Source organism: Pelmatolapia mariae, linkage group LG16_19, assembly GCF_036321145.2.
Source record: "Pelmatolapia mariae isolate MD_Pm_ZW linkage group LG16_19, Pm_UMD_F_2, whole genome shotgun sequence".
Lineage (NCBI taxonomy): Eukaryota > Metazoa > Chordata > Actinopteri > Cichliformes > Cichlidae > Pelmatolapia > Pelmatolapia mariae.
The window spans coordinates 22911702-22938103 of record NC_086241.1 but is presented as its reverse complement, the minus strand read 5'-3'; the positions used below and the strand labels follow the sequence as shown (position 1 = coordinate 22938103).

Below are 26402 nucleotides of genomic sequence, written 5' to 3'. Positions count from 1 at the left end.
GAAAGACACGGTGCTGGGAACAGAAGAACGATGGCGATGTTTTGAGGGTAAAATGATATCTGCAGAGGAAACACTGTGGACACAGCAGCAGTTTAAAGAGAAGTGTTTAAGATGAATCTTGGCACAGTGAGAGACAGAGCTCATTAGGCAGGCAGGTGTCAGCCTGGTTGCTATAGTGACTGCACCCAATGGCTCCATACACACGCTCACAGACATGCACCTCACTTTTGCTGCTTAAAATGAACAGAAAAGTCAGGCCGAAACAAATCGTTCCCAAATGAAAAGTACACATCGTATTGACAAAATTCTTTCACCGTGAGCAACAGCAATGTCTAGTCTACTGAATTCTCGGTTTTCATGCCTGTGGAGTTTATTATGTGGACGTGGTGACAGTGTAAAGACACCATGCTCTTCTGATTTTCAAACGAACTTTCTGAGCCATTTTAACATTGGAGTCTATGGAGGAGTTGGAAGGAGGAGGCTGCGCATTGGTGACATTTATGAAAGAACCATAACACCTAGTACAATAGTAAACACATTGGATGAAAGAGGACAGCGATGGCTACGTTTTGAGGGTAAAATCATACCTGTAGAGCAAACGCCGCGGACACAGCAGCAGTTTTAAAAAAGATTTTAAGATTAATTATTTTGCTTCTCTCACTCTGCCAGTTGAGCTGTCTCACTCTAGCGGCAACATTCCGTCCCATACACACCCATTATAAACTCTGAAACGGGTGAAAAAACATCATGAAACTTAAACTGGAACTGAAGAAAAAGTATAATAGATATTGAAAAGATAAATACAAGTTGAATAGTTGAATGTCTTGTCTTCGTTTTAAAGTTTGAATGGTGGCTCTATGTCAATGTATGTGGAAGTAGATACAGTTTGAAAATGAATAAGTTGAATGAGGATTTGAAGGGTCTCCCCATTGAAATACATGGCAAATTTTTGTTGAAAAAAGTTGAATAATTTTAAAAATATAAATGTTATAAATGAGAAAAATACAAGCAGTCATGTCCAAAAGAAGAGGAATCTAATGGTGTTTGAATGGTTTTTCTAAGTTGAACGGTTTTGAAGGAGATAGATGCACAAAAACGTACGGAATATGATATAATAATAATAATAATAATAATAACTAGAAAGTGCATTTTCTGAAGAAACTGCAGTGTGAATGCTTGAATCTGAATGTATGCACTGAAATGAATTAATTACTGAATAATAAGCTAAAAATGTTGAATGAGCTGGAAAATACAGAGTTTTTAACCTGAAAACAAAAGTGCTGAACTGCTAAAAGCTGACAATCACACAGAAGAAGTTGGAAAATAGCTGAAAAGTTTTTAAATAAAAATTAGAAAAACCTAAGAAATGAGAAAAGAAAATTTAGAGCCAGAAAACCTCTGAATGAATATTAAAAGTTCATATTCGTTGAATCACTGAATGACTAAAATGTGAACCCTCCACTTGGATCCACACAGTTTAAAAAGTTTGTATCTATGAGTTTTGAAAGACACGGTGTTGGAAAGAGAAGAACGATGGCGACGTTTTGAGGGTAAAATGATGGCTGTAGAGCAAACACTGTGGAAACAGCAGCAGTTGAAAGAGAAGTGTTTAAGATGAATCTTGGCACAGTGAGAGACAGAGCTCGTTAGGCAGGCAGGTGTGAGCCTGGTTGCTATAGTGACTGCACCCAATGGCTCCATACACACACACGGACAGACATGCACCTCACTTTTGCTGCTTAAAATGAACAGAAAAGTCAGGCCGAAACAAATCGTTCCCAAATGAAAAGTACAAGTCGTATTGACAAAATTCTTTCACCGTGAGCGACGGCAACGTCTAGTCTACCTAATTCTCGGTTTTCATGGCGGTGGAGTTTATTATATGGACGTGGTGACAGTGGAAAGACACCATGCTCTTCTGATTTTCAAACGAACCTTCTGAGCCATTTTAACATTGGAGTCTATGGAGCAGTTGGAGGGAGTAGGCTGCGCATTGGTGACATTTATGAAAGAACCATAACACCTAGTACAATAGTAAACACATTGGATGAAAGAGGACAGCGATGGCTACGTTTTGAGGGTAAAATCATACCTGTAGAGCAAACGCTGCAGACACAGCAGCAGTTTTAAAAAACATTTTAAGATTAATCTTTTTGCTTCTCTCACTGTAGCAGTTGAGCTGTCTCACTCTAGCCCCAACATTCCGTCCCATACACACCCATTATAAACTCTGAAACGGGTGAAAAAACATCATGAAACTTAAACTGGAACTGAAGAAAAAGTATAATAGATATTGAAAAGATAAATACAAGTTGAATAGTTGAATGTCTTGGCTTCGTTTTAAAGTTTGAATGGTGGCTCTATGTCAACGTATGTGGAAGTAGTAAGAGTTTAAAAATGAGTGAGTTGAAGGAGAATTTGAAGGGTCTCCCCATTGAAATACATGGGAAATTTTTGTTGAAAAAAGTTAAATAAAATTAAAAATATAAATGTTAAAAATGAGAAAAATAGAAGCACACCATTCCAAAAGAAGAGGAATCTAACGGTGTTTGAATGGTTTTTCTAAGTTGAACGGTTTTGAAGGAGTAGGAGTACAAAAAACGTACGGAATAGATAATAAAATAGAACTAGAAAGTGCATTTTCTGAAGAAACTGCAGTGTGAATGCTTGAATCTGAATGTATGCACTGAAATGAATTAATTGCTGAATTTTAAGTTATAAATGTTGAATGAGATGAAAAATACAGACATTTGCACCTGAAAACAAAAGTGCTGAACTGCTAAAAGCTGACGTCCACAAAGAAGAAGTTGAAAAATAGCTGAAAATGTTTCAAATGTAAATTAGAAAAACATAAGAAATGAGAAAAGAAAATTTATAGTCAGAAAACAGCTGAATGAATAATAAAAGTTCATATTCTTTGAATCACTGAATGACTAAAATGTCATCCCTCCACTTGGATCCACACAGTTTAAAAAGTTTAAATGTCTGAGCTTTGGAAGACACGGTGTTGGAAAGAGAAGAACGATGGCAGCGTTTTGTGGGTAAAATGATGGCTGTAGAGCAAACACTGTGGACACAGCAGCAGTTGAAAGAGAAGTGTTTAAGATGAATCTTGGCAGAGTGAGAGACAGAGCTCGTTAAGCAGGCAGGTGTGAGCCTGGTTGCTATAGTGACTGCACCCAATGGCTCAGTACACACGCACACAGACATGCACCTCACTTTTGCTGCTTAAAATGAACAGAAAAGTCAGGCCGAAACAAATCGTTCCCAAATGAAAAGTACAGGTCGTATTGACAAAATTCTTTCACCGTGAGCGGCAGCAATGTCCAGTCTACCAAATTCTCAGTTTTCATGCCTGTGGAGTTTATTATATGGACGTGGTGACAGTGGAAAGACACCATGCTCTTCTGATTTTCAAACGAACTTTCTGAGCCATTTTAACATTGGAGTCTATGGAGGAGTTGGAGGGAGGAGGCTGTGCATTGGTGACATTTATGAAAGAACCATAACACCTAGTACAATAATAAACACATTGGATGAAAGAGGACAGCGATGGCTACGTTTTGAGGGTAAAATCATACCTGTAGAGCAAACGCTGCGGACACAGCAGCAGTTTTAAAAAAGATTTTAAGATTAATTTTTTTGCTCCTCTCACTCTAGCAGTTGAGCTGTCTCACGCTAGCGGCAACATTCCATCCCATACACACCCATTATAAACTCTGAAACGGGTGAAAAAACATCATGAAACTTAAACTGGAACTGAAGAAAAAGTATAAAAGATATTGAAAAGATAAATACAAGTTGAATAGTTGAATGTCTTGTCTTCGTTCTAAAGTTTGAATGGTGGCTCTATGTCAACGTATGTGGAAGTAGTAAGAGTTTAAAAATGAGTAAGTTGAAGGAGAATTTGAAGGGTCTCCCCATTGAAATACATGGGAAATTTTTGTTGGAAAAAGTTGAATAAAATTAAAAATATAAATGTTAAAAATGAGAAAAGTAGAAGCAGTCATGTCCAAAAGAAGAGGAATCTAGCGGTGTTTGAATGGTTTTTCTAAGTTGAACGGTTTTGAAGGAGTTAGATGCCAAAAAACGTACGGAATATGAAATAATAATAATAAAGATTAGAAGAACAATACTGTGAATGCTTTTACAAGCATTCACACTAATAATAAAGATTACAACAACAATACTGTGAATGCTTTTACAAGCATTCACACTAATAAAGATTAGAAGAACAATACTGTGAATGCTTTTACAAGCATTCACACTAATAACAACTTTTGCTACGTGAAGTTATCAATAATGTGAACGAAATATTTAAAGAGAGAACAGATAAAAGGCAGCCAAAATCCAAAGAAGAGCTTTGACTTTCATTCAAGAAACCAGGAGAACTATTCCTGAAGACTGCTTAAAGAAATTAAGAGCCTTGCACAATGTATTTCCATGGACACTTCCGCTTTTTTTTAATAAATGGCTGTTTCCAAGGGTTAATTCAGGACCTTTGCACATTCCTTTTCTCTTTTTTAAAAAATTGGCATATGACAAAAGAAAAGAGCAAAACGATTTTTAACACTAAAAGATTACATGTGAATGCACTGATTACTGGAATGCTTTGACATTGGCGGGCATATACTAACTAAACAACAGCTCTGTTCTGGTCAAGTTTCCCTAAAGCCTAAATAGGTCTTATTCATTTATTCTTTACAAATGTACACTTGATCTTTCTTCTGTAAACGTGAGCTCTCACATACTGCAACTGATCTTTTTTACAGCCATTTTGACAAGAAATGGTACTTGAATAAAAGTGTTTGCTGTAACCTTAATAGTGGCTCTGTACCTGAATAAAACTAAAGGTTTTCTCATAAAGTTAATAACTTGTCTACCAGGTATTTCACATCCAAATAACTGCTGAAAATTACTCCAAAAACCTTTTTAGTGGCTCTTTGTCACAATTTCTATTTAGTTGTTTACATGGAAATGTTTTTAACACCTAAAATTCAATATGTGACCATTATCCGGCCTAGCAATATAAAAGGCTCCAAAAAGGTTAAGTATGGAATATAATATAAATGGAAAATCATATATTGCACTCTAAACACAGCAGATCTGAAAAGATAAGTGTTCTGATGCAGTGTGCAGAGTAGAGGTGTAAATTCTTATTGTACAAAAAAATATAGTGCCTTTGCAGACCGATGATCAAATATAGAGATAGTGGCCACTGAACAATTACAAATGCCTGAACGTTGCTGTCTTATAGACATTCAGTCCCACCTAAAGGCAGTAACTGACAAGTAAGAAAGCACAACATTTACATGATTACATCTTACCACAAGAGGTTGCTACAGAAAGGAAGAAGATGAACTTTTATATCAAAGATACATTAATGTAGTAGACACAAATTATGCAGGTTATGGCATAAAAAGGTAAGTGAGGTAAGTGAAAATCTGTATTTTCTTTTTTTGCCACACAGTCCGGTAAAGACTGTATACTTTTCCACTGCTATCGTTTTTTTCAGTCTTGCTACTTCTTCTGTCCTTTACCTCCAGAGATGGTTGTGTGGGAAAATCCCAGTAGATCAGCAGTTTCTGAAATACTCAGCCCATTGCACACCCACAGCCGTACCAGGTTCAAAGTCAGTTAAATCACCTTTTCTTCCCCATTCTGATGCTCAGTTTGAACTTCAGTGGGTCATCTTGACCATGTCTATATGCCTGAATGTACTGATATCAAGACATGTGACTGGCTGATTAGATATTTGTGTTGATGAGCAGTTGAGCAAGTGTACATAACACAGTGGCCAGTGAGTGTATTGTAGTCATCAGGCCCTTTAAAATGTATTACTGCCATTTCTGTCTTAAGATCTCTAGTATCATTACTTTATTTTTATTACTATTATTATTATTGTGCTTGAGGCTTTAGACTCTACCGATTACACAGAGGTCTCTCCCTCCGGGTTGTTTAAAGGGACAGTTTATCCAAATAACCAAAGCTGTTATATACCAAATGCTGTCAGGCATCAAATTTTTGCATTAGTTCCCTCCACAGTCCAGTGTTTTGTAAGCCATTGTTTTACTGCTTAAGTTCACATCTACAGTAAGAAAATGGAGATAAGCAGGCAGATAATATGAACGGACTCGATGCTGCAGGTTGGCTTTCTTTTCATATTAGCTAGCTTGTATGCATCTTTTCACAGGAGTGACCTAAGGACGGCTGTAACCTATACTTATTTACTTATATAAAAAATAAAGTTTAGTGTAATGTAGAGCAAAATACATAAAGTGTTTTCTTTTAATTTAATAACAAGAAACTTGCATCAAGTGTTTCCTTGGTGACCATTCCAGAATTCCACATTTGTAAATCTGCATCAGACTTTAAAACCAGCTCATCTGTTCAAGAGAAACCACTGAGTTTGGAGTATTTTAAGGTCTACATTTTACCTTACGCAATTTTTGGAGAGTATTTGACAGTTCTTTATCCTGACTGGGAAAAAACAACAAAATTTAAATAGAAGCAAGTGGAGGAATCTACAAACCCATCAGGGTATGTGACAGTGTTTGTTTTTTACTGCATTTCAACAGTTTATAGAATTTAATGTACTTTTAAAAGCTAACAAACTGAAAATCAATTTAAGTAACAATGAGTAATTTCTTATTTCTTTGAAAAGTGTTATTTAACACACCCATTTACAACACGGCTGTGAAGATCTGCTGGCATCTTCTGGACTCAGGTGAGACCCGGATCCATCCAAACCAAAACTGACATAAAATATCAGGTAAATTCTGAAGACCTGAGGGTGGTGGTGATTAAATGTCTCCTTTTATTTTTAGATTGCAATCATGATGGAGTTCCTTAGACTTCAGCAGGAAAATCAAATCCCAGCACACATCACTGCTGAAGATATGAGAGATCTTTTGGTGGCCAACAGCAAAAAGATACTCAGAGAGCAGTGAGTTACTGTGACACCTACAGACCATCCACCTCACACCTGAAAGTCTGTTTGTATAAATGCTGAGAGAAAACTTCTTTTTTGTTTTCTTTTGAAGGCTTTAGGAGTTTGAATTTGAGAATTTCAAAGAAAAAGAAGCCAAACCTTTTCTGAAACTGGTAAGACTAGAAAACTCACAAGACTTGTAGCAATTTGGAGATTTTTTTTTTCACTATGTTCACATAACCTGTAAACAAAACTGCACTGTAACTGTGTTTTCCACTCAGGTGTGGGAAGTGACTGGCATTAATAAAATGAAGGACATAGAGTTTCAAACCCGAATGCTCCTTAAATTTCCAGAGGCCATACCTCCTACATTTCAGTGAGTAACATCTGACATGCAATAATTAACATTTCAGCTACAGTGTATCAATATTTCTATGATGCTTTAAATATGTTTAAAAGATCATTCTTATAACTTTATTCTACAAAACATCTAAACTACTCAGCATGGTGACAAATTACATTCAAATCCTTGGAGAGAAGCATCAGGAAGCACAAAGCACCAAAGTGCTCACTGCACAGGAAGTGGTGATAGAGGTAGTTCCCTGCGTCCTGCAGGGCTTCTGGGAGCTTCCTCCTCGCACCCTCTTGAACATGGCCTCCCAGAGTCTGAGCATACTCTCCACTGGTGTCACAAAGGCCACTTTGGATTGAGTCTCCAAAACTATCACAGCAATTGAAAGCCAGGCCATCTTCTCCCGCTCCATTAGAGATGACATGGTCGAGATGACATGGTCCAGACCATCCTGAAAGAAATCAGAGACAAATATCCACAAGAAATTATGCTCCACAAAATTGCAAACTTTGCACCAATGCTGCTCACTATAATTGCTGATATAACAAAGAACCACATATCCAAGATCTTCAAGCCCCCTTCTAGAAGTTCACCAATGTCTGATGTTCCACCAGTTAAAGAACCGCTTCTGAAAGTCTGCAAATGTCAGATGTTCTTTCCACTAAAGAACATCCTTGTGAAAGTCTGTCAATGCCCGACAGTCCACCAGTTGGAAAACATCCTTGTTAAAGTATGCCAATGTCAGATGTTCTTCCCAGTGAAGAACTCCCTCCTGAAAGTCTCTCAATGCCAGATGTTCTTTCAAGTGAAGAACCTCCTTTTGAAGGTCTACAAATGTCAAATGCTCTTCCCATTGAAGAACTTCCTTCTGAACATCTGCCAATACCTGATGTTCCCCCAGTTCAAGAACCTCCTTCTGAAAGTCTGCTAATGTCAGATGTTCTTCCCAGTGAAGGATCTCCTTCTGAAAGTCTCCCAATAGCTGATGTTCCACCAATTGAGGAATCTCTTTCTGAAAGCCTGCCAATGCCTGATGTTCTGCTGGTTAAAGAACATCTTTCTGAAAGTATGCCAATGTCTGATGTTCCACCAATTGAGGAATCTCTTTCTGAAAGCCTGCCAATGCCTGATGTTCCGCTGGTTAAAGAACATCTTTCTGAAAGTCTGCCAATGTCTGATGTTCCACCAATTGAGGAATCTCTTTCTGAAAGCCTGCCAATGCCTGATGTTCTGCTGGTTAAAGAACATCTTTCTGAAAGTCTGCCAATGTCTGATGTTCCACCAATTGAGGAATCTCTTTCTGAAAGCCTGCCAATGCCTGATGTTCCGCTGGTTAAAGAACATCTTTCTGAAAGTATGCCAATGTCTGATGTTTTTCCCAATGGAGAACCTCCTTCTGAAAGCATGTCAATGCATGATGTTCCACTGGTTAAAGAACATCCTTCTGAAAGTCTGCCAATGTCAGATGTTCTTTCCAGTGAAGAACTCCTTTCTAAAAGTGTTGGTGAAACACCTCACTCTGTTATCAAAGAACCATGGATTATGTTAAGTAACCCAACATTATTCTTCTAACTTTGCTTGGTGTTTCACTATGTGAGATATGGCCCACTCCTGGATTGCGCCAGCCCCCGAACCTACGCTCCAGCAATCGTGAGCATATTAGATAATCATCCGTGTAAGAGAATATTCTGATGTCGCTGTTCCTTAATGGAGACAGCGCTGCCTCCACACATTTGTTGTGTTGCACCCACGGAGCAAAGATAGCCCAAATGGGATAGTTTGAAACTCGTACACTACGCTCTGATAAGCAAACCTGAGATATTTCCTCTGTGGAGGATAAATAGAGATGTGAAAATATGCTTCTGAGAGGTTGACTGTAAAAAAAAATGTGTGTAACAAAGAGGCTATTTCCTCCTCTAGGACATTTGCTGAATCGGCACTGGCCACCGAAGTTAACACTCTGCCAAATATGGTTGGTTTTACCACAAACTGTAGTGTGTAACCATGGGAAATGGTTGACAAGACCCAGGGATGAACTCCACATGCACACCACTGCTTCAGCCGAGGAGCAAGAGGGCCCTGAAGTTGTTGTAGTGTGACGTCACCCCTGTTTCCCTGAAGGAGTTGGGGCTGTCCCCCTTGGAAAGAGCGTGAGCTCCCCCTGTTGGGGAAAATGGGGAGTGACAGTGATTATCTTTTGTTTTTACTTTGAAACTGGGGGGACACTCTGCCTTTGGCAAATTGCCTGGCTGCAGAGATTCACACTTTATTTCTTTTGTTACCCCCAAAACACAGTGAAGTGTCTGGTGACTGTGGGCAGTGCTCAGTGACACTGGCAAAGTATTTAGGAGTGCTTGGTGACACTGCACCATTTGTCCACCCTGAACTGGAGGAGGGAAGTCCGAGAGTGCTCCTGGTGAAATGGAAACTTCTGGAGATCCCAAACCTTGGAGTGATTTGGTTACCTCCTTCCAACACCTTCCTTCTCGTTGGGGGCGAAGAGAGGGGTGACACAGAAAGTTGCCGGTGTACTAGGCTGACCATTTCTTTCTCCCCTCTCTGGGATGTGACGACAGCTGCTGCAAAGGAATGCTTGCCCCAAGTTCTTTGATTCTCTACTTTGACCTGGTGGGTAGACTGCAGGCCTCCCACTCCTCTCTGCATTCTGGCCCCACTCTGTCTACCTGCTGCTGCTGCCACAAAGCCAGCTCTTGGCACCTGCTTCTTGCTCTTCCTTTCTACAGGTGCTTGTCTCGCTTATTTTCTCCAGGGCTGGGTCAAAAAGACCCTTGGTCAGGTCATAGGCTGCATCCATGACCTCAGCCTTCAGAGCATAACCTAAGCCTGAGAGGTGTAGCCACAAGGCTCTCTCACCCAAGACTTTAAGGCCCATTACACGCCACAACCTTGGACTGCTCCCCTGGAAGAGCGAAGGATGAGATCATTAACCACGCAGATTTTATTCCAGAGGGCTGGGTTTGGGGAACCTGAATCCAGCTGATGGCCCATGCCTTCCAGAATTTCTGCCTAATATGCTGACAGCAGAGTGACTCCATTAACCATACTGCATACGAGCATGCTGGCTGTGCAGCATATTTGTACGTCCTTTGATAAATAGATGCCGTGAGGCGATCCATCTTACTGGGCAAAGAAATGCTGAAAGAAGCTGAGATTGCCCTGCGGTTAGGGTGAAGGTGATACGCAACTGAAGGCTCCACCGCCTGGGAACTGGGGTTCGGTCAGCTCCAGTACACCCATTCCCTGGATCTCAAGCTTAGAGCAGCCCTTGGTCGGAAGCTTGCTTTTAAAAGGGCTTGACCAGTAGCGACTCATTTCTTTCATGTAGGCCAGGACTGCTAGCAGAAGCTGCTTGGATGGCGGCAATGCTGGTGGGAGCCTCTTGCCATCATACAGGTCGCGTTCTGCATCAACGCACAGTGTGGGCATCCCTGAGGGTCTGCCAGTGAATCCTGAGCATGCTTGGCACCCATACAAATGATGCACATTGGATGAGGAACCCTGCCCGAGATGATGGCACCTCGTGATGTGAGGCATGGGTGGGATGCAGCCTCTTTGGCCTTCGATTCCGACCCTTTGGCGGGGGTAAGAGTCATAGGCATGGTTAGCGGAAAGGGGTGAGACTAAGCTACATCAGGCTCATCGCGACACGTTATCTCGTTCATAGTTAAAGCTAACAGCGGGGGTTCAATCCGAGCTAGTCACCGCAGGAGTCAGCTCGTCGTGACATAGCTGCACCCTGCTAGCCAATAGCAACTACAAGTTAACAAGTTAATGCTAGCTGGACACAAAAAGGTAAAAGGCTTGTCGTAACGTGTTAGCCCAAGTTACACAACGTTGGCTACCTCGCTAACTAAAACCAGGAACTGCTGGAACAGCTTGCCTGACGCAATTGCTCTTCAACAGAGTATAACTATAAGTATCCTTCTTTCAAGGACTTACTCAGCACAATCCAAACTGGAACCGGAAAAATTGCGTCTTCACTGGATGCCTGAGAACTCTTAAGCAGCTAATCAAGCTAGCCTTGATGTGCTGAGGGAGCTCAAAGTAGTTTCGCACGGGAAGAAAGCGAGATTGAATTAGGAGGAGCTGGTCGGCTGTGTTAGAATGAGGGGGCGGAACCCTGAGCACAGCTCAGACAGACAGACGTGGTGTCATTGGAGCTTCCATAGTTGGTCACGCCAAGACGATTCCCCATAGTGAAACACCAAGCGAAGTTGGAAAAAGAACATATTACTGTTATTATTTTTAGGATAATCTGAACTTATTCTTACTGTTAACATATCAACAACAGCAAATGAAACTGGTATGTAAAACTAGAGAATGCATTTCCTGAAGAAAATGCAGAGTGAATGCTGGTAGCTCAATGATTTGAGTTGAATTTTTATAATTACTGAATTGTTGGTGAAAAAAATGTTTCATGAGTTGAAATACACCGAATCATTCACCTGAAAGCCAAAGTCCACAACTGATGAAATTCTGCACTTTGGCTTTAAAGCTGAAGTTCACACAGAAGAAGTTGGAAAGTTGGAAAGTAGACAAAGATCTTTAAAATGTACATTAGAAAAACGGATTAATCACAAAAGAAAATTTGGAGCCATAAAACATCAGAATGAATATTGAAATATATTCATGCATGTTCATGATTTAAATATAATATTTTGATTTAACATTTAACACTTAGATTGAACCGCTAAAACTGTGTTTTAAATATAAAGGTTACAAATATTTTGGTAAATATTGTAAAACTAAAAAAAACATGACTCAAAAAACACGTTTTAGAAAGGTTTTTAGCTAAATGTGGAAAAATGTGCCATTAATTTCAGCATGTTTCAGTTTACAAACGACTGCGGTCAAGTGAGCCCTCACTATCTTGTCTGGTGTGGTCATGTGATTTGGTATCATCAACAAAACCATGTGATCTGTAATGAGGAAGTTAGAGGCGGTGAGTCATGGGAAGATAGTCATCTTCGTAACTGCTGTTTTTTGGTGTTGTGTTTTTAGGGCTTCGACATGTTTCACACGGAGGTCGTTCTGGGATTCAACCTGCTCCTCTTTCTGCACGTCGTCGCTCAGTTCAGGATTAATGCACAGCAGAAGTGGCCCGTACCCTACAGGTATAAAGACCGCACACCTTTCCACGTTCACTCCGCTCTTTAGCGTTAAATCATGTGACAGATAATGAAGAAAACTGGAAAAGGCGATCAAATGAACCTCGTTTTCAATTACGAATGGTCCCTTAGTCCGTTTTGATCAGTACAAAGTTCGCAACTTTTATGTTTTTTTTCCTAGAAAGCGTGTCTATTCCGATGTTACACGTTCACTGACACGTTAAGAACACATTTTGTGATTTTGTGTGTTCTTGTTGTCCCAATAAAGACTTGTTTTAGACAGCAACCCGAGGAAGTATTCGTGGTACGTTCACGTGACTTAAAAATGTTGGAATCTGGAGTATCTCAGTTGTGCAGCAACAGAATTAATGGAGTGGGTTTCATACATTTCTATTGGCCAAAAACGCGCCACAAAAATTTATGTAATGGCTCTGTGACCTTCTGTCATCAGCAGGCAGCAGTTCATCTAAAGTGGATGTGCCAGAAATCTTTGCTGCATTTCTGGCTGTTTCTACACTTTAACCTGTATTTGTGGATGGTATGGTGATACAGACATCGATTTCTGGAAGTGTTCCTGAGCCTGTGCAGTGATTTCCATGAAAGAATCATGCCTGTTTTTAATGCAGTGCTTCAGTATTGAGTTTTGGCCTTGGCGTTTGTGCACAGAGATTTCTCCAGATTCTCTAAATCTTTGGATGATATTGTATCTTGTTGATTGAAAGTTTGAATTTACACTAAGGAACATTATTCTGAAAATTTTCCCAATTTGTAGACACCTTGTTTTGGGGATTGGTGAACCTTTCCCCATCTTTACTTCTAAGAAAGCTCTTTTCCACCCGATTATGTTACTGATCTACTGCCATTTAACCTAATTAGCTGCAAAATGTTCTTCCAGCTGTTAACCTATTTTTCCAGCCTTTTGTTGTCCCCATCCCAATTTTTTTCCCCTAAATTGGTACAATTTTTGAGGTTTGCAAATTATTGCATTATAATTTTATTTACATTTTAGTATAAATTAAAACACAGTGTCACAGCTGGTTCATATTTGAGTTGATATGCTTATTTTTATAGAGCAACAAAAGGTGGCTTAACATGAAGAGGCTTTGGGCTCGCAGTGACTTTAACATCTGACGTGTCTCGTGTCACCCACAGGCGTTTCGATCGTCGGCCTGATGTGGACTCTTACTGTCAAGCTCTCTATCCGTTCTGCCCCACCGGAGACCCAGATGGACGGATTCCCAACATGAGAGACAGCGACACCATCTCGGTGTATCGGCTGCAGACTCCAGTGTGGGAATTCAAGTATGGAAGTTTGCTGGGAAAGTTTGTAAGTAGTGTAATTTGAATTCTGAAATGTCTGTTTACAAGTCAGGGATAAAACAAAAAGCACCCGGGAAGATTTTTCTTTTCGTATTTAATATTTTATTCTCTAAAACAGAAGTGAAGGGGCCGCTGTGTTCTGGCTAATAAAAATATTTCCTCTGTTAAAACAGAAGTGCAGCTGTGCTACACTATTCATAGAAACACACACACATAAAGCCAGAGTATGTTTCTGTTCTCTTTACAGCACATCATGCATGATGCTGTTGGGTTCAGCAGTGCAGAGACAGGAGCCAACTACACCATGGAGTGGTACGAGCTGTTTCAGCTGGGCAACTGCACTTTTCCTCACCTCAGACAAGAAGTTTACGCACCTTTCTGGTGCAACCAGGGAGCTGCCTGCTTTTTTGAAGGCATCGATGATTTACACTGGTCACAGAATGGCACCTTAGAGAAAATTGGAGTAATCACAGGTAAGACTTCACATCTGTGCACAGAGAAGCCAACATAAACCTGGTTTGTTACATCATCAGTGGATATGACTGGTGATAATGTGGATTTTTTTAAGACTTTAATCAAATTCTGTGCATTTTACTACTAATATATCCTGCAGAGCATGACCCTGAAACAGCTTATTTTGCTTTTGTAGTTGTAAAACTACAAAATTTGTACTTTGTTTTGAGTCAGATACACAACCAGAGTACTTGGTAATCATGAAAACTGTAGAAAGACAGCATGTTGAAACAGAAATTCTGCATTGACTGTTTCACTGGCTTCAGGAGGCCCTGGATAGCTTCCAAAACCCAAAACAGGCAGTTCTGGCATTGTGACTGATAGCTTGTCTTGTCTAGGTAGAGCTAGAGCACATCCAAGAATTAAATGCCTCGAACATATAAAATGTTTTTTACACGCTTGTCTTCTTTGACTTTCTGCTTCACACCCATTTTTTTTTTCTGGTATTAACATGTTTTTCTTTAATTCTCCAGGGCAGCAGTTCAACGATATGGCCCGCTGGGTGCAGGAGGACAACGAGACTGGGATCTACTATGAGACGTGGACAGTTCGGTCTGACCCCAGCCCCAACGCCACGGTGTGGTTCGAATCCTACGACTGTTCCCAGTTTGTCCACCGCACATACAGGAAGCTTACAGAGCTGGGAGCCAAACTATCCAGCCGATCACAGACCAACTACACCAAGATCTACCTGTACAGCGGAGAGCCCACGTACCTCGGCAATGACAGCGCCATTTTCGGACAGCCTGCATTGAAAAATCTGGCATTGGACATCCGTAAATTTTACCACACATTTAGGCCACACCAGACATTTGGAGATGCCATGATCAGTCTGCTGGAGGCTTTTGAGACGGTCGTGTTGGAAAGGAGCTTCTACCTCTACTACAACTTTGAGTACTGGCATCTGCCAATGAAACCTCCATATGTGCGGATTACATATGAAGAAGTGCCTTTGCCTTAAAATCCCATTTGACTACTAATTTTTTATTTTATTGCTAAATATTATTAGCTGAAAGGCTAATGACAACAATATTAACATAAACTTCAATGAATGGTTAATTTTTTTCTTCTATTTGGAAATAGCAGTCAAGAAAAAACGTTTCAACTAAGTTGTCACATGACTATGAAGTCCTTCAAAAACTAAATACACCCCACGATTCAGTGGCTTGCAGAAGTAACTAGTCATTGTTTTCTATATGACTTACATATACGTTACATTACTGCATCATTACATTATTCATCAGTGCACAACCTTCCTAAGGTCCTGCATAGCCTTTTAATCAGCTTGATGTCTGAACTGTGGCTGGGTCATAATAACAACAACAAAAAAAATTATGCCGTTTCGTTGTAGACTTGCTGCTGTGCTTGGGATCTCTGTCCACTTGGAGTATGCAATTTCAGCCAAGCTTTAGCTTATATTCTAGAGTCAGATGGCCTCACATTTGTCACTAGAATATTTTGGTATACAGAGTTCATGGTTGGCTCAGTGACGGCAACGTCCTCAGGTACTGTGGCTGCAAAACAAGCCCAAATCATCACCCCTCCACCACCGTGCTTGACAGCTGGTATGAAAGATTTATGCTGATAACACGGTGCTGTGCATTATGGCCGCTTTGGTCTTATCTGTCCAAAGGACATTGTTGCAGAATTCCTGTGGTTTGTTCAAATGCAACTTTGCAAAGCTAAGTCATGCTGCCATATTCTTTTTAGAAAGAAGAGCTGCTCACACTTGCTGATGTTAATCAGTTAATCAAGTGCATTTGATTAGCATCACCTAGCTGCTACTTAATTCCTATGGAAGCATTCAAGGTGTACTTAGTTTTTTGGAGGACCTGAGTCCTGTGAAAAGTTTCCACACAACTGTAGCTGTTTGAAAGGTTTCAATCAAAGGATAAAACCTCACTTTCTTCAAGGGAAAATAGATTTTAATTCAGTATTTCTCACCAAGGAGCATTATGTACAGATATGCTGAGTGCATTTCTTGCTTCATAACATTCTGTGTTTGTAATATCAGTTTAAAAAGTAAAAAAAACAAAAAACAAAACAGCACTTCTGGACTTTCCAGTGTTTAAATGTTCGGAAACATTTAGCAGGACTTTTCCTGGCCGATAAGTGGCGTTTGTGGGTTGACTACATGTTTAAGTGCGATCAGTCCACACACAGTAAAAGCAGGGATTCTGGGTTAGCTTATTTGACAGAAATCTGCATTTTCCTGTTATTTTTGGACATATGATGACCAAAAAGAGACTTCTTGATAAATAAAAGATACATGTACAACCCCACCCCTTTTCCCCCTTTACTTCAGTTCTTCTTGTTATTTAAGAAATAATAATTTAAGAAAACTGTTCATACATCTTTTCATCTCAAATGCATCCCATTTTTATAACTGAGTCCTTTTATGGAGTTTAACTACGTGTGCCTTCGGTTAATAAAGAAAAATAATTACATGAAAGTTGCACAGAGTACATTCACAAATTTTTATTACAGTGTGAGATCACATGTCCAAAACAATTTTAATTTCAAGACAGGTGACCAGTAAAGCAAAGCAGACAAAGCTTTTGTCATACAGAAGCAAAACTAGAGGAGAGTGTTTAACACCTGTTAACTCCCAAATAAAGTTCAAATAATAATTACTGACAATCATATTTGTGACAAAATTTAAATAATGCTCTCTCTCGGTCAGCATTTACCATGTGAAGCATTTTTTTTTTCAGCCGAATATTCCAATAAAAGCAAATACAGACAAGCTCTCAGTGAAAACAGGCTTCACGTTAGGGCCACTGTTTAATGCACTGCACACATTTTCAAATAAAATAACCAGGAGATGTGTTACTGTACCCTTCAGATGCTAATGTACATGAGCACAGATATCCGCTTCTTCAGTGATGAGAAACAAATACTGTGAAGAGGCTATATTCATTCAATAATACTAAGAAGCACCTCTTGCAACAAGTCTCTCAGTTATTGTATATGAAATAAAACTTGAGTAAAAAGGAATGAAATCTGGCAGAAATAAACTAAATTTTTATTGACATGCAGTGCTGCCTTAAGGTTTGTCCACTACCAAAAACCTTTAAATATTTAATATGTATACGCCATAAATGCATACTCTTCCCCCCCCCCCCCCCATCTTCCTCCCATTACCCCAAGCAGTTGTGTGGCAGATGACCGCCCCTCCCTGAGCCTGGTTCTGCAAGAGGTTTCTTCCTGTTAAAAGGGAGTTTTTCCATTCTCACTGTCACCAAGTGCTCGCTCATAGGGCGTCATGTGATTGTTGGGGTTTTCTCTCTATTACTATAGTTTTGCCTTGAAATATAAAGCACCTCAAGGCAACTGTTTAACAGGGTCTTTTTCCACTACATTAAAGGAAAAAAGTAATAAAATCCCTCCAAGGATCGAGAGTTTGTGGTAGTGGACTCAAAACATTAGGACCACCTGTATCCAACAAAACCACGGTGACAATAGGTGGAAGCTAAACCCAGCTAAACAAAGAAAAATACCACAGCTGGTTGCTTTTGTTTAACTGAAAAACTGAAATTCATTTAAAAAAAAAAGCATAATCCCTATTAATCAATTACACACAGTTTTTAACTTCTCTAGTGGCTATAGTATGAAAAAGATCCATCTAGTAAAGGATAACTTGCACTCTGGTTTTATAAAAGACAAGCCATCGGTTAAGGAAACTTCAAACCCTGACAGAGGGTGAAATAAGGAAATACATTTCTACTCATAATAATCAAACACACAGCGTTTTTATATACAGATGCATTTGACTTCCTTCTTAAAGGAAAAAAACAAAACTGTTTCACTCATCTGACTTGCCAAACCTCTTTCGACTGAAATGAATGGATGTTTGGAACACAAGAAAAATCTGCAGACAGTGTTTATAATGGGTGAATACTGCTTCCTCTCATGTATACAAGATAGCATGATGAAGAAACAAATGTGGACTAATCGGAAGGGCAGATATCCACAACAGAGAACCGGGGTTTAGAGCTTGAACAGGCAAATAGCAGAAGATACAAATGAAACCTACATAAAAAATATTTTCATTTTAATGCATCTGAGAAACACAAATGGGTTGGATTTGCATTTCCAGCATGCACTGTAAGCCAACAGCCATACAGACTAGTCTACTGAATGATTACAAAGCAATCTGAGCGTGAAGAACTGAGACCACTGATCTCTACCTCCAAATTCAGACATTTCTGTGCACTATTTACACAGAATTATTTGATTGTTCTAATTAGAGCTTTACAACTTCAATATGCGGCACTTGGGGATTTGACTCAACAAAGCCCGAGTACAGTATAAATAATCACCATATTTGGTCCCAAGGACCGGGTGTATTCCATCTATCATTTGGTATTCATCTAAGGTGCTTAGGAAATCTATAACTGTACATAAACCTTTTTCCAAAATAGATAAAACCATTTGTCAGGCCAATTTGTGTTTGATGCAGGGGGAGAAAAAAAAACTCCTCAAAATATAACTTTGAGAAAAAAATAAAAATCAATGACATCAATCAACACTGTACACCTTCACGTCACAAATTTAGAGACCTATATACACATTTCTTTTTCTCTCCACCATCTTCCATTTGCTCAACAATCGTGTTTTGTGAGACACGACTGGAGCTCCCCAGGCAAGGAGGACAAACAACAAAACCACTGTTCTTTAAATTAGGTTAAAATGAGGCGTAGGACCCAGCTACTCTTCTGCAAAATTCAGCCACACATGACAAATACACCTTCTGTCACATCCTATGTACAGATAACCATACGGTCAATGCCATATTGTATTACAGAGTGCAGAGCTGCTATCTCACACCGGATTTATGTAGGCCAAGTGGTAGCATAACAACATGCAATTGTGCACCTAATTGTCCCAATTTACTGCTCAATGTTGGAAAACATGTAAACACCCACCCGCACATTCACACATAAATGCACATACTCACACACCCCTCTCACAACACAGATTATCATACCCAGCCTATAATGTACATATAACTCCATTTGCAGTTATAACAACATTGCATTTTATTTAAATTTCCTCCTGCTCTTCTGTGGGCCGAAGCCAGCTTGCTGAATTCCATCTGCGGATTAAGCCGAGCAGGAATTCTGTGGCATTTCCATGATAATGTGATAACATTGTGTTGTTGTCGAGTGCCACATTACATCCCTGCCCTGCTAACGAGAGTTCAGCAAGTTCATGCTCTCCATGCTGTCATCGAGCTTCCCAGCCGAGGCTTTTCAACGCAACATGGAGGCACTGATTGTTCCGCACCACAAACTCGACATACTGAACTCTGAGCACAGGCTTCACTCTCTACCAGGTCGGCATCATGTCTGGGAACCAGACCCGGCCCAGGTGCTTCGACACCTCCCAGTGAATCTCATCCAGGGAGTATTTATGATCTGGAATCAGTACCTCCTCCATGATGGACAGCTGGGACAGCCGGCGGCCGCACATTTTGACGAACTCCACAAACGCGCTGCAGGACACTTCGCACTCACCCAGGCCGATGGCTGACAGCTGGGTGCAGTGTTTGGCGATACGGATCAGCTCCTCATCCAGAGGACGCAGGCCATTGGCGCACACGACCAGCTCCACCAAACGAGGACAGTGGAGGCCCACTCGGCCCAGGACCTCTTTGCTCACTGAGCGGCCGAAGTAAAGGTGTGTGACCGGGATTTCCTCATTAAAGAAGGGGCCGAACTCGTCCTCATAGAGGAAGAAGTACATGACCAGGTTAAATTTGGGCGAGTGCCGCATCATAGCGTCCCAGCTGCTCTTCTTGATGGTGTGGAAGTGCTGCCCGGGGTTTTCGCTCACCACATCAATTCGCAAGTGTTCCAGGTGGACGTGCTTTTCAGAGGAGAGCGCCAGCAGGAGTTCATCACTCAGGAGGTGGTAGTTTAGCGCTAGCTCTCGGAGCCCGTGACACTGGTCTGCCACACACAGGATTCCTAAAAGCACAGGCAGATCGTTTCATTTAATGCGACCAAATTCTCAAATCGTGTTTTCACTTTCAATCAAAGAACAGGTCGACTGCATTTCTCTGACAAGTTGCAGTTTAATCAGCAATCATATTAGCTCAGAATTTCAGGAAAAGAGGATTTCTCTCATATATTCTCAGATGGTCTCTCCTCAGACCTACAAATTGAAGGATGGTCTAAATGTACTAAGTCATTGAGGTTAAAAGTTAGTTTCCCACTACTAGTTTTACAGACACATAGTTTTGACTCTTCTCAGGCTTTTTTAAATAAAGAAATAAAGTTCAGCTATCAATCCATAAGTTACATCAAAACCTAAACAATTTATCTCTTTATGTGAATAAAGTTCTGTTTTTTAATCAATACAGCGTGAAGTATACAAGTCTTGAGCCACCTCTCATTTTTATTTTTTTATATGCTCCTCAAAAATGTAAAATATGTGCAGCAGTTTATTCAAACATTGAAGCATGAATGGAAACGCCATGCATAAGGCAAATACAGAGTCTGTGCAACAATAAAGGTGATCAACTTTGGTATGATCACTTTTATTCTTCAACACGGCCTGAACTCTGTTATGCAAACTTTCCTGAAGTAGCCTTCAGCAATAGTCCTCCAGGATTCTTGAAGGACATGCTAATTGTCGTCTTTGGATGTTGGCTGCCTTTAATGCTGTGGGATCATCTCAACAGAACAGAACACTATGTAAAGATGAATGTTTCAACAGCTGAGAAGGCCAATCAATGATTGATGGTTTTTCTATCCAGGCATGTTATGTACACAAGATATAGTCATCCTTTGAGTTAGGCGCCTTTTTTATGCTTGAGATGATTCATAGGTCAATGTTATAAAGAAAAACATTACTTGGAAAATGTTCAGGTACAAGGACTGTAAAGCAGCCAATGTCCGAAGAAAAACTTGTTGATGATGGCCACTCCCCCCCCCCAATGACACCCAAATTCTGTCTCTTTTTTTTTTTTTTGAAGCAAAACAAAGCAATGAGTGGTGGCTCAAGACTTTTGCACATCACTATACTTATTTTCCATTCATGCTGGAAGTAGAAAATAAATAAAAACACATGCACTTAGACTGTACCTGCAGGAGAGACGTGAGGGCAGCTGCTCATTTTCAGCAGTTTCAGGGTGTCGCTATTGTTGGCCACCAGCACCTTCAGAGATGGATCATCAACTGGCGTGTCATCAATCTTCAGCGAAGACAACGATTTGGAGTTGACGAACACCACGGTCAGGGCGGAGATGAAGTGAGACTGTGGAAGGACAAACATGACACATTGAATTGTAACGATCTTTAAACCTGACTGACGCCTTTGAAATGCTAATTTAATCAACTGTGTCTGGAATGATCTTTTACCCAAACATAATCTGTCCCACTAACATACAGTTTTTTGGTGGGCCTGGTACGTCAGGCAGGCCTCTGTCATGGCTCACACACCACTATTTGTAATTACTGAGACAACCTTAAACTTAGGAATCTGCTACATATAACAATACAAACACAATCTGCAATCTGAGTACAATAAGAAACCCTAATCTAATCATAATTAGTGGGATAAGATTACATACAAATTTAATTTGTAGATTGAATCTATAGACAAGGTAAACAAATTTGACATAAAGAAATGCAAGGGTGTGTTCATTTGTGTCTACTGCATGGGTGGACCTCTGTTCGAATTAATCTTAAGCTTTGGTGCTGCAGACAGCTAGACTACATAGATCTGTATTACAAAGTGAGGACAAGAAAATGGGGAAAAAAAAAATTTTGTGCAAAATATTGGAAGGGTGTCTATTTGACTTTATGGTACATATTATAATAGCAAAAAAGTATTTATGGAGAAAATGGTGTAATATCTAATTATTTCCGAAATGTGGAAAAAACAAGTCTTCTTTGTTTTTTTGCATTCAGCTTTCTTTTGGTTTAAATCCTTCAATCAAATGTCCTCTCTGGCAGAAAGTGAGTAATAATGGCAATTTTGAGAACTTTCTTTGGAGAAGTTCAGAAGATTTTATTATGCCAAAAGGTGTTTTCGCAACTTGGCAACCAGCACCGCATTGTGAGAAAATCCAAGAACAACACGTCCTCTAATATTTATCCATAGTCACAGAAAAAGCAGCACAGGCTGTGAGAGGCTTATGCTGTCTTTAAAACAGAAGCTAAAAAGAGCACACCCTGGTGAACGAGTGAGGCCGTTTGCACGTTTCAAATTCTATGACGTCACCACAGGTTCTTAAACAGCTTTTGAGATCTTTGTGACATTCAAAAGTTCATAAACAAGTGATTTTTTTCTACTTTAATGAACCTAAAAGTTCTTAAACCTGATTTTGAAACATTCAAAAGAATTCAACTAAGATTGAGATCCTGAGCCAGTTTTTAACAAAGGTTTTAAAACGTGAACTGTGACGACAGTGGGTGTGTCAATTTCTACAGATAACAGAACGTGCAGCAGGTTCCAATCCTTGATAAAACAAACAAAACAAACACACACAAAAAGAAAGGTCCCGCCCTTAGGCTAGTTTGCTCAATAACTTCTAGATTCCATGAAACCTGAATGTAACTGGTTCAAGGAATAGAGCTCATGATATGTAAATAAATAAAGTCCTGTGTCCTTTTGAAAATGTGGGACTGATAATAAAAGTGTCGTTTGCCATGCATAAGAACAGACGCTGCTTTTGAGACCCAATCTCAGATAAGATGAGACTATGGATAAGAGGGGATGTACACTAAAACAAGAATTCCTTTGATTTTGCTTACAAATCTAAAGAGCAGGACACTGTAAAGACCCAGACTCCTCGTGATTGTGTTAATTATACCTTTGGAACCTCCATGAAACTGGGCCTGGCTGTAGAGATGAGGCCCAAGGTCTTCAGTGAGCAGTTCACCAACTGTGAAAGAATGTCACAAGCCGCCTCTGCAGACTCCATACTACTGTCAACCTGATAAGAACAAAGAAAAGATTGCATATCACTCGAAAAACAGCCAAGAAACATTTTTAAACAGAAGCTGCTTATGAACGTTTGAACCCAGAATGAGGACACACGCAGTTACACAGACATTTTTACCTTGAAGCTGACATACTGCAGGTGATTGGAGTGCCTCTTTATGATCTGCTTAATAAGGTCTGGATGTGTGGCTTTTAGGTAAGAGCTGGCTGGCTGGTTGAGCTCAAACTCAAAGCATCTCCACAGTTCAGGCATGTGGAAGGCTTGGTTCCACCCACGGCACACCTGGGAGGCATAAGCCCGGTCCAGCAGTGGCAGGTACTGGAAGATATGCAGCAGGAGCTCCTGAGGCAGCCGTGCCCAGTTACAGTCCAGCGACTCAGGCACATCTGGCTCCGAATCCTCGCTCAACTGCTTTCGCACCTTCTTGCAAACCTCTGCTGGACTCTCACAGGAGGAGTCATCGCTTCCCTCCTCTCCTCCTTTCATCCGTTTCATCTTTTACAAAACAAAATGCACTGATTAATAAATCTACACATGCACATTACTTTAGAAACGTGTGGCCATTTGTTTTCACAATTTTCTGAAAGGTTTCTAATCAAGGACGTCACGAGTCAATAAGCTCTAGCTGCAGCCCTGCTGTCCCTGCACTAACAGGTGCAGATTAAATGTGCATGTTTATCACTCTCTGACGCACTCTGCAAAATAATTAAAACATTCCTAGCAGCTAACATATTGTGCAGATGGTGGGTCTGCAGCCATTCCAGCTTTTTTTCTTTCTTTTTTTTAACTCAGTCTGTTTTCATCTAATCGTGTTTGTGTTTCTCTGAAGAATCATCATTTTTCCAAAGTACAACAATTAAAGCTTTTAATTGTTGGATTTGTACCGCTCGTTAATGCTCACACTAAAGTTGCACCGCATGTGACACTGCATATTTCAGAGGAAACGTGACTGTGACGTTACAAACACAGCCACACAACCTTACTTAGTGAAAAACAAACAAACGTTATTGGGCTAGCTTGTCAGTGCTATGGTTACAATGAACGCACACAAATACAATAAAGTGGCTCGTAAAGTTAGCAAGCTAACAGGGGAGTAAATGCAACCGCTAACCAAGTTAACGATTGCTTATTTATTAACGTAAAAGTGTCTTACAAGCTAACAGAGCGACTTAGCCAACTGGTGCTGCAAATTCACTTGATTCGCTGCAAATACACTAAACCCCACTGTACTCACTGGCCATTCATACCAAGTTCTATTAACATTCATTATTTATTTACTAGTGACTACAGTGGCTCTTACCTTGTTGTTTACACACAGCTAGCTTGGTAGCTGTTAGCTAGAAAATCCGACAACTGACTCGACTCTTCAGCCCGGGCCGACGCTGGTAAAGTTCATCCGCAGCAGCCAGGTAACACGCATCGGAGCACGATAAGAGAGCCGTCGGGAAAACGAGAACGAGTGAGAAATGTTTTCAATGAAGAAACACACACCTCCGCTCGGCTGACCTAATTCCTTCGCGGGAGTTACAGAGCGCCCCCCTTCTCCGCCAAACCTGAAATGGCGAAATGTTGTGACAGCAGCGGTGCATTATGGGATACATGATGCAAAATGGCTGTTGGTAAAGATCGTCTCCGATTGAGTGATAACTCACCCGAATCAAAATAAAATAAAATAAAATAAAAGAAAGCATGTTGTCCTGTTTGGGAGCCTTGATAACGCAACGATTATTTCTACAGAGCAACAAAATATCAATACCGCTTGACTGAAATTATGTTTTTGAATACAGTAATACTCTTCCAGAGACAGCGACAACCAACATAACAAAATGTATCTAAAATGGATTCAATCAGGGGTCTGCTCTGATCCCCTTCTTGTTGGCAATGGTGATAGGTTAACCAGAGACTGATGTTTAGGGAACAGGTGGAAGAGAGCCCAGAGGTGGAGGTATGCTCTGGAGGGAAGAGGGGGTGAAAGCTAGTAGTCGACGACAGATTGCATGTGTGCTAATGAGAGGGAGAGGAGAAACAGTGGAGCTAGCAAGGAGGAGAGGATTTTAAATACCTGTGGCCAACCATCTAAAGCAGTGCAGTGCACAACAGAGGTGGAGAAAAGAGGGCAGGCAGGGCGGATAACTGCAAAGGGAATGTTTACAAGATGGTTTGGACTTGCTGGTATTAACCCTTGTATGGTGTTCGGGTCTGTGAGACCCGTTTTCAGTTTTTTTCAAAAGAAAAATTAAACAATTAATTATTTTTTCAACCTGAAATTCATTGGCTTTGGCTTATTTTCTGTAAAGAACATAAATCCGAACTAATTTTCAATGACCTCATACTGTACATCCCCCCACGCATTTACATTACATACAAGGTGTTCGGGTCCACTGGACCCAGGTCTAATAAAAGTGTTGAAAGTGTAGGTCCTGTGTTCCCATACTCTGTCTTCCTTCTTCCTGGTGCTGTTGATAGTGTTTTTTCCCCTCCTGCTCCTGCACAAAGTTGCAACATTGTTGAAAATTCAACTATCAACACCTTCTTACACCTCTTACATTCCCGCACATTTTACCCTCTTTCTTGAGGGATTCAAATTTTATTTTCTCACACCCTGTCCCACCTGCAAATTAGGGGCATAATACTATAAATAAGACTTTGCCAGTGTGGTTCTTTATCACAACTGATCAAGATAGAAAAGATTATGTGCTGTGAGGGCCTTCCAATTGATTTTGGAAGAGAGAGGAGCTTCGGATGATGATGTTGACAAAGAGGTTTCAGAATATTTCACATTTCTGAAAATTCAGAGTCTGACAGTGACTTTGAAGAAGAGGATGAGGTTGAGCACCATTTAGTAACAAAATGAAGACGAGTACCCCATCAGCAGCCAGCTCCAGGACCAGAACAAGCCCACCAGACAGCAGGTGAAGAAATATGGATGCCAATAAATGGTAAAATTGAATGGTCTTCTTACCCAAGAAATGAGCCAGCCTGCAGAGCTGCTACTGTGATAAGCCAGGGCCACCACAGCTGACCGTTACTCATGTGCAGGACATCAAGTCTTCATTTGAGCTTTTCATCCTAGATTCCATCCAGAAAATTATTCTGCATTGCAGTAATGTAGAAGGAAGCTGTGTTTTTGGAGAGAGGTGGAAGGAGATGGACCAAATTGATCTAAGAACCCCAAAGGCCTACTTTGGGGTTCTTATCCTT

At 40.4% G+C, this 26402-nt stretch overlaps 2 protein-coding genes across 2 annotated transcripts; one reads left to right on the top strand and one right to left on the bottom strand.

Annotated features, from left to right (window-relative positions):
- The first annotated feature begins 12242 nt into the window (after positions 1-12242).
- On the top strand, positions 12243-17379 carry cln5 (CLN5 intracellular trafficking protein). Its single transcript, XM_063497369.1, has 4 exons — positions 12243-12418; positions 13565-13739; positions 13980-14205; positions 14719-17379. Exons 1-4 carry the CDS (start codon positions 12315-12317, stop codon positions 15204-15206), a joined length of 993 nt encoding a protein of 330 aa, XP_063353439.1. The 5' UTR covers positions 12243-12314; the 3' UTR covers positions 15207-17379.
- fbxl3a (F-box and leucine-rich repeat protein 3a) lies at positions 17375-24755 on the bottom strand. The gene is made up of 5 exons (XM_063497367.1): positions 24502-24755; positions 23319-23696; positions 23070-23192; positions 21337-21508; positions 17375-20217 (listed from the first exon to the last, which is right to left on the bottom strand). The coding sequence occupies exons 2-5, from the start codon at positions 23694-23696 to the stop codon at positions 19577-19579; spliced, it is 1314 nt and encodes a 437-aa protein (XP_063353437.1). The 5' UTR covers positions 24502-24755; the 3' UTR covers positions 17375-19576.
- Between the last annotated feature and the right edge of the window lie 1647 nt (positions 24756-26402).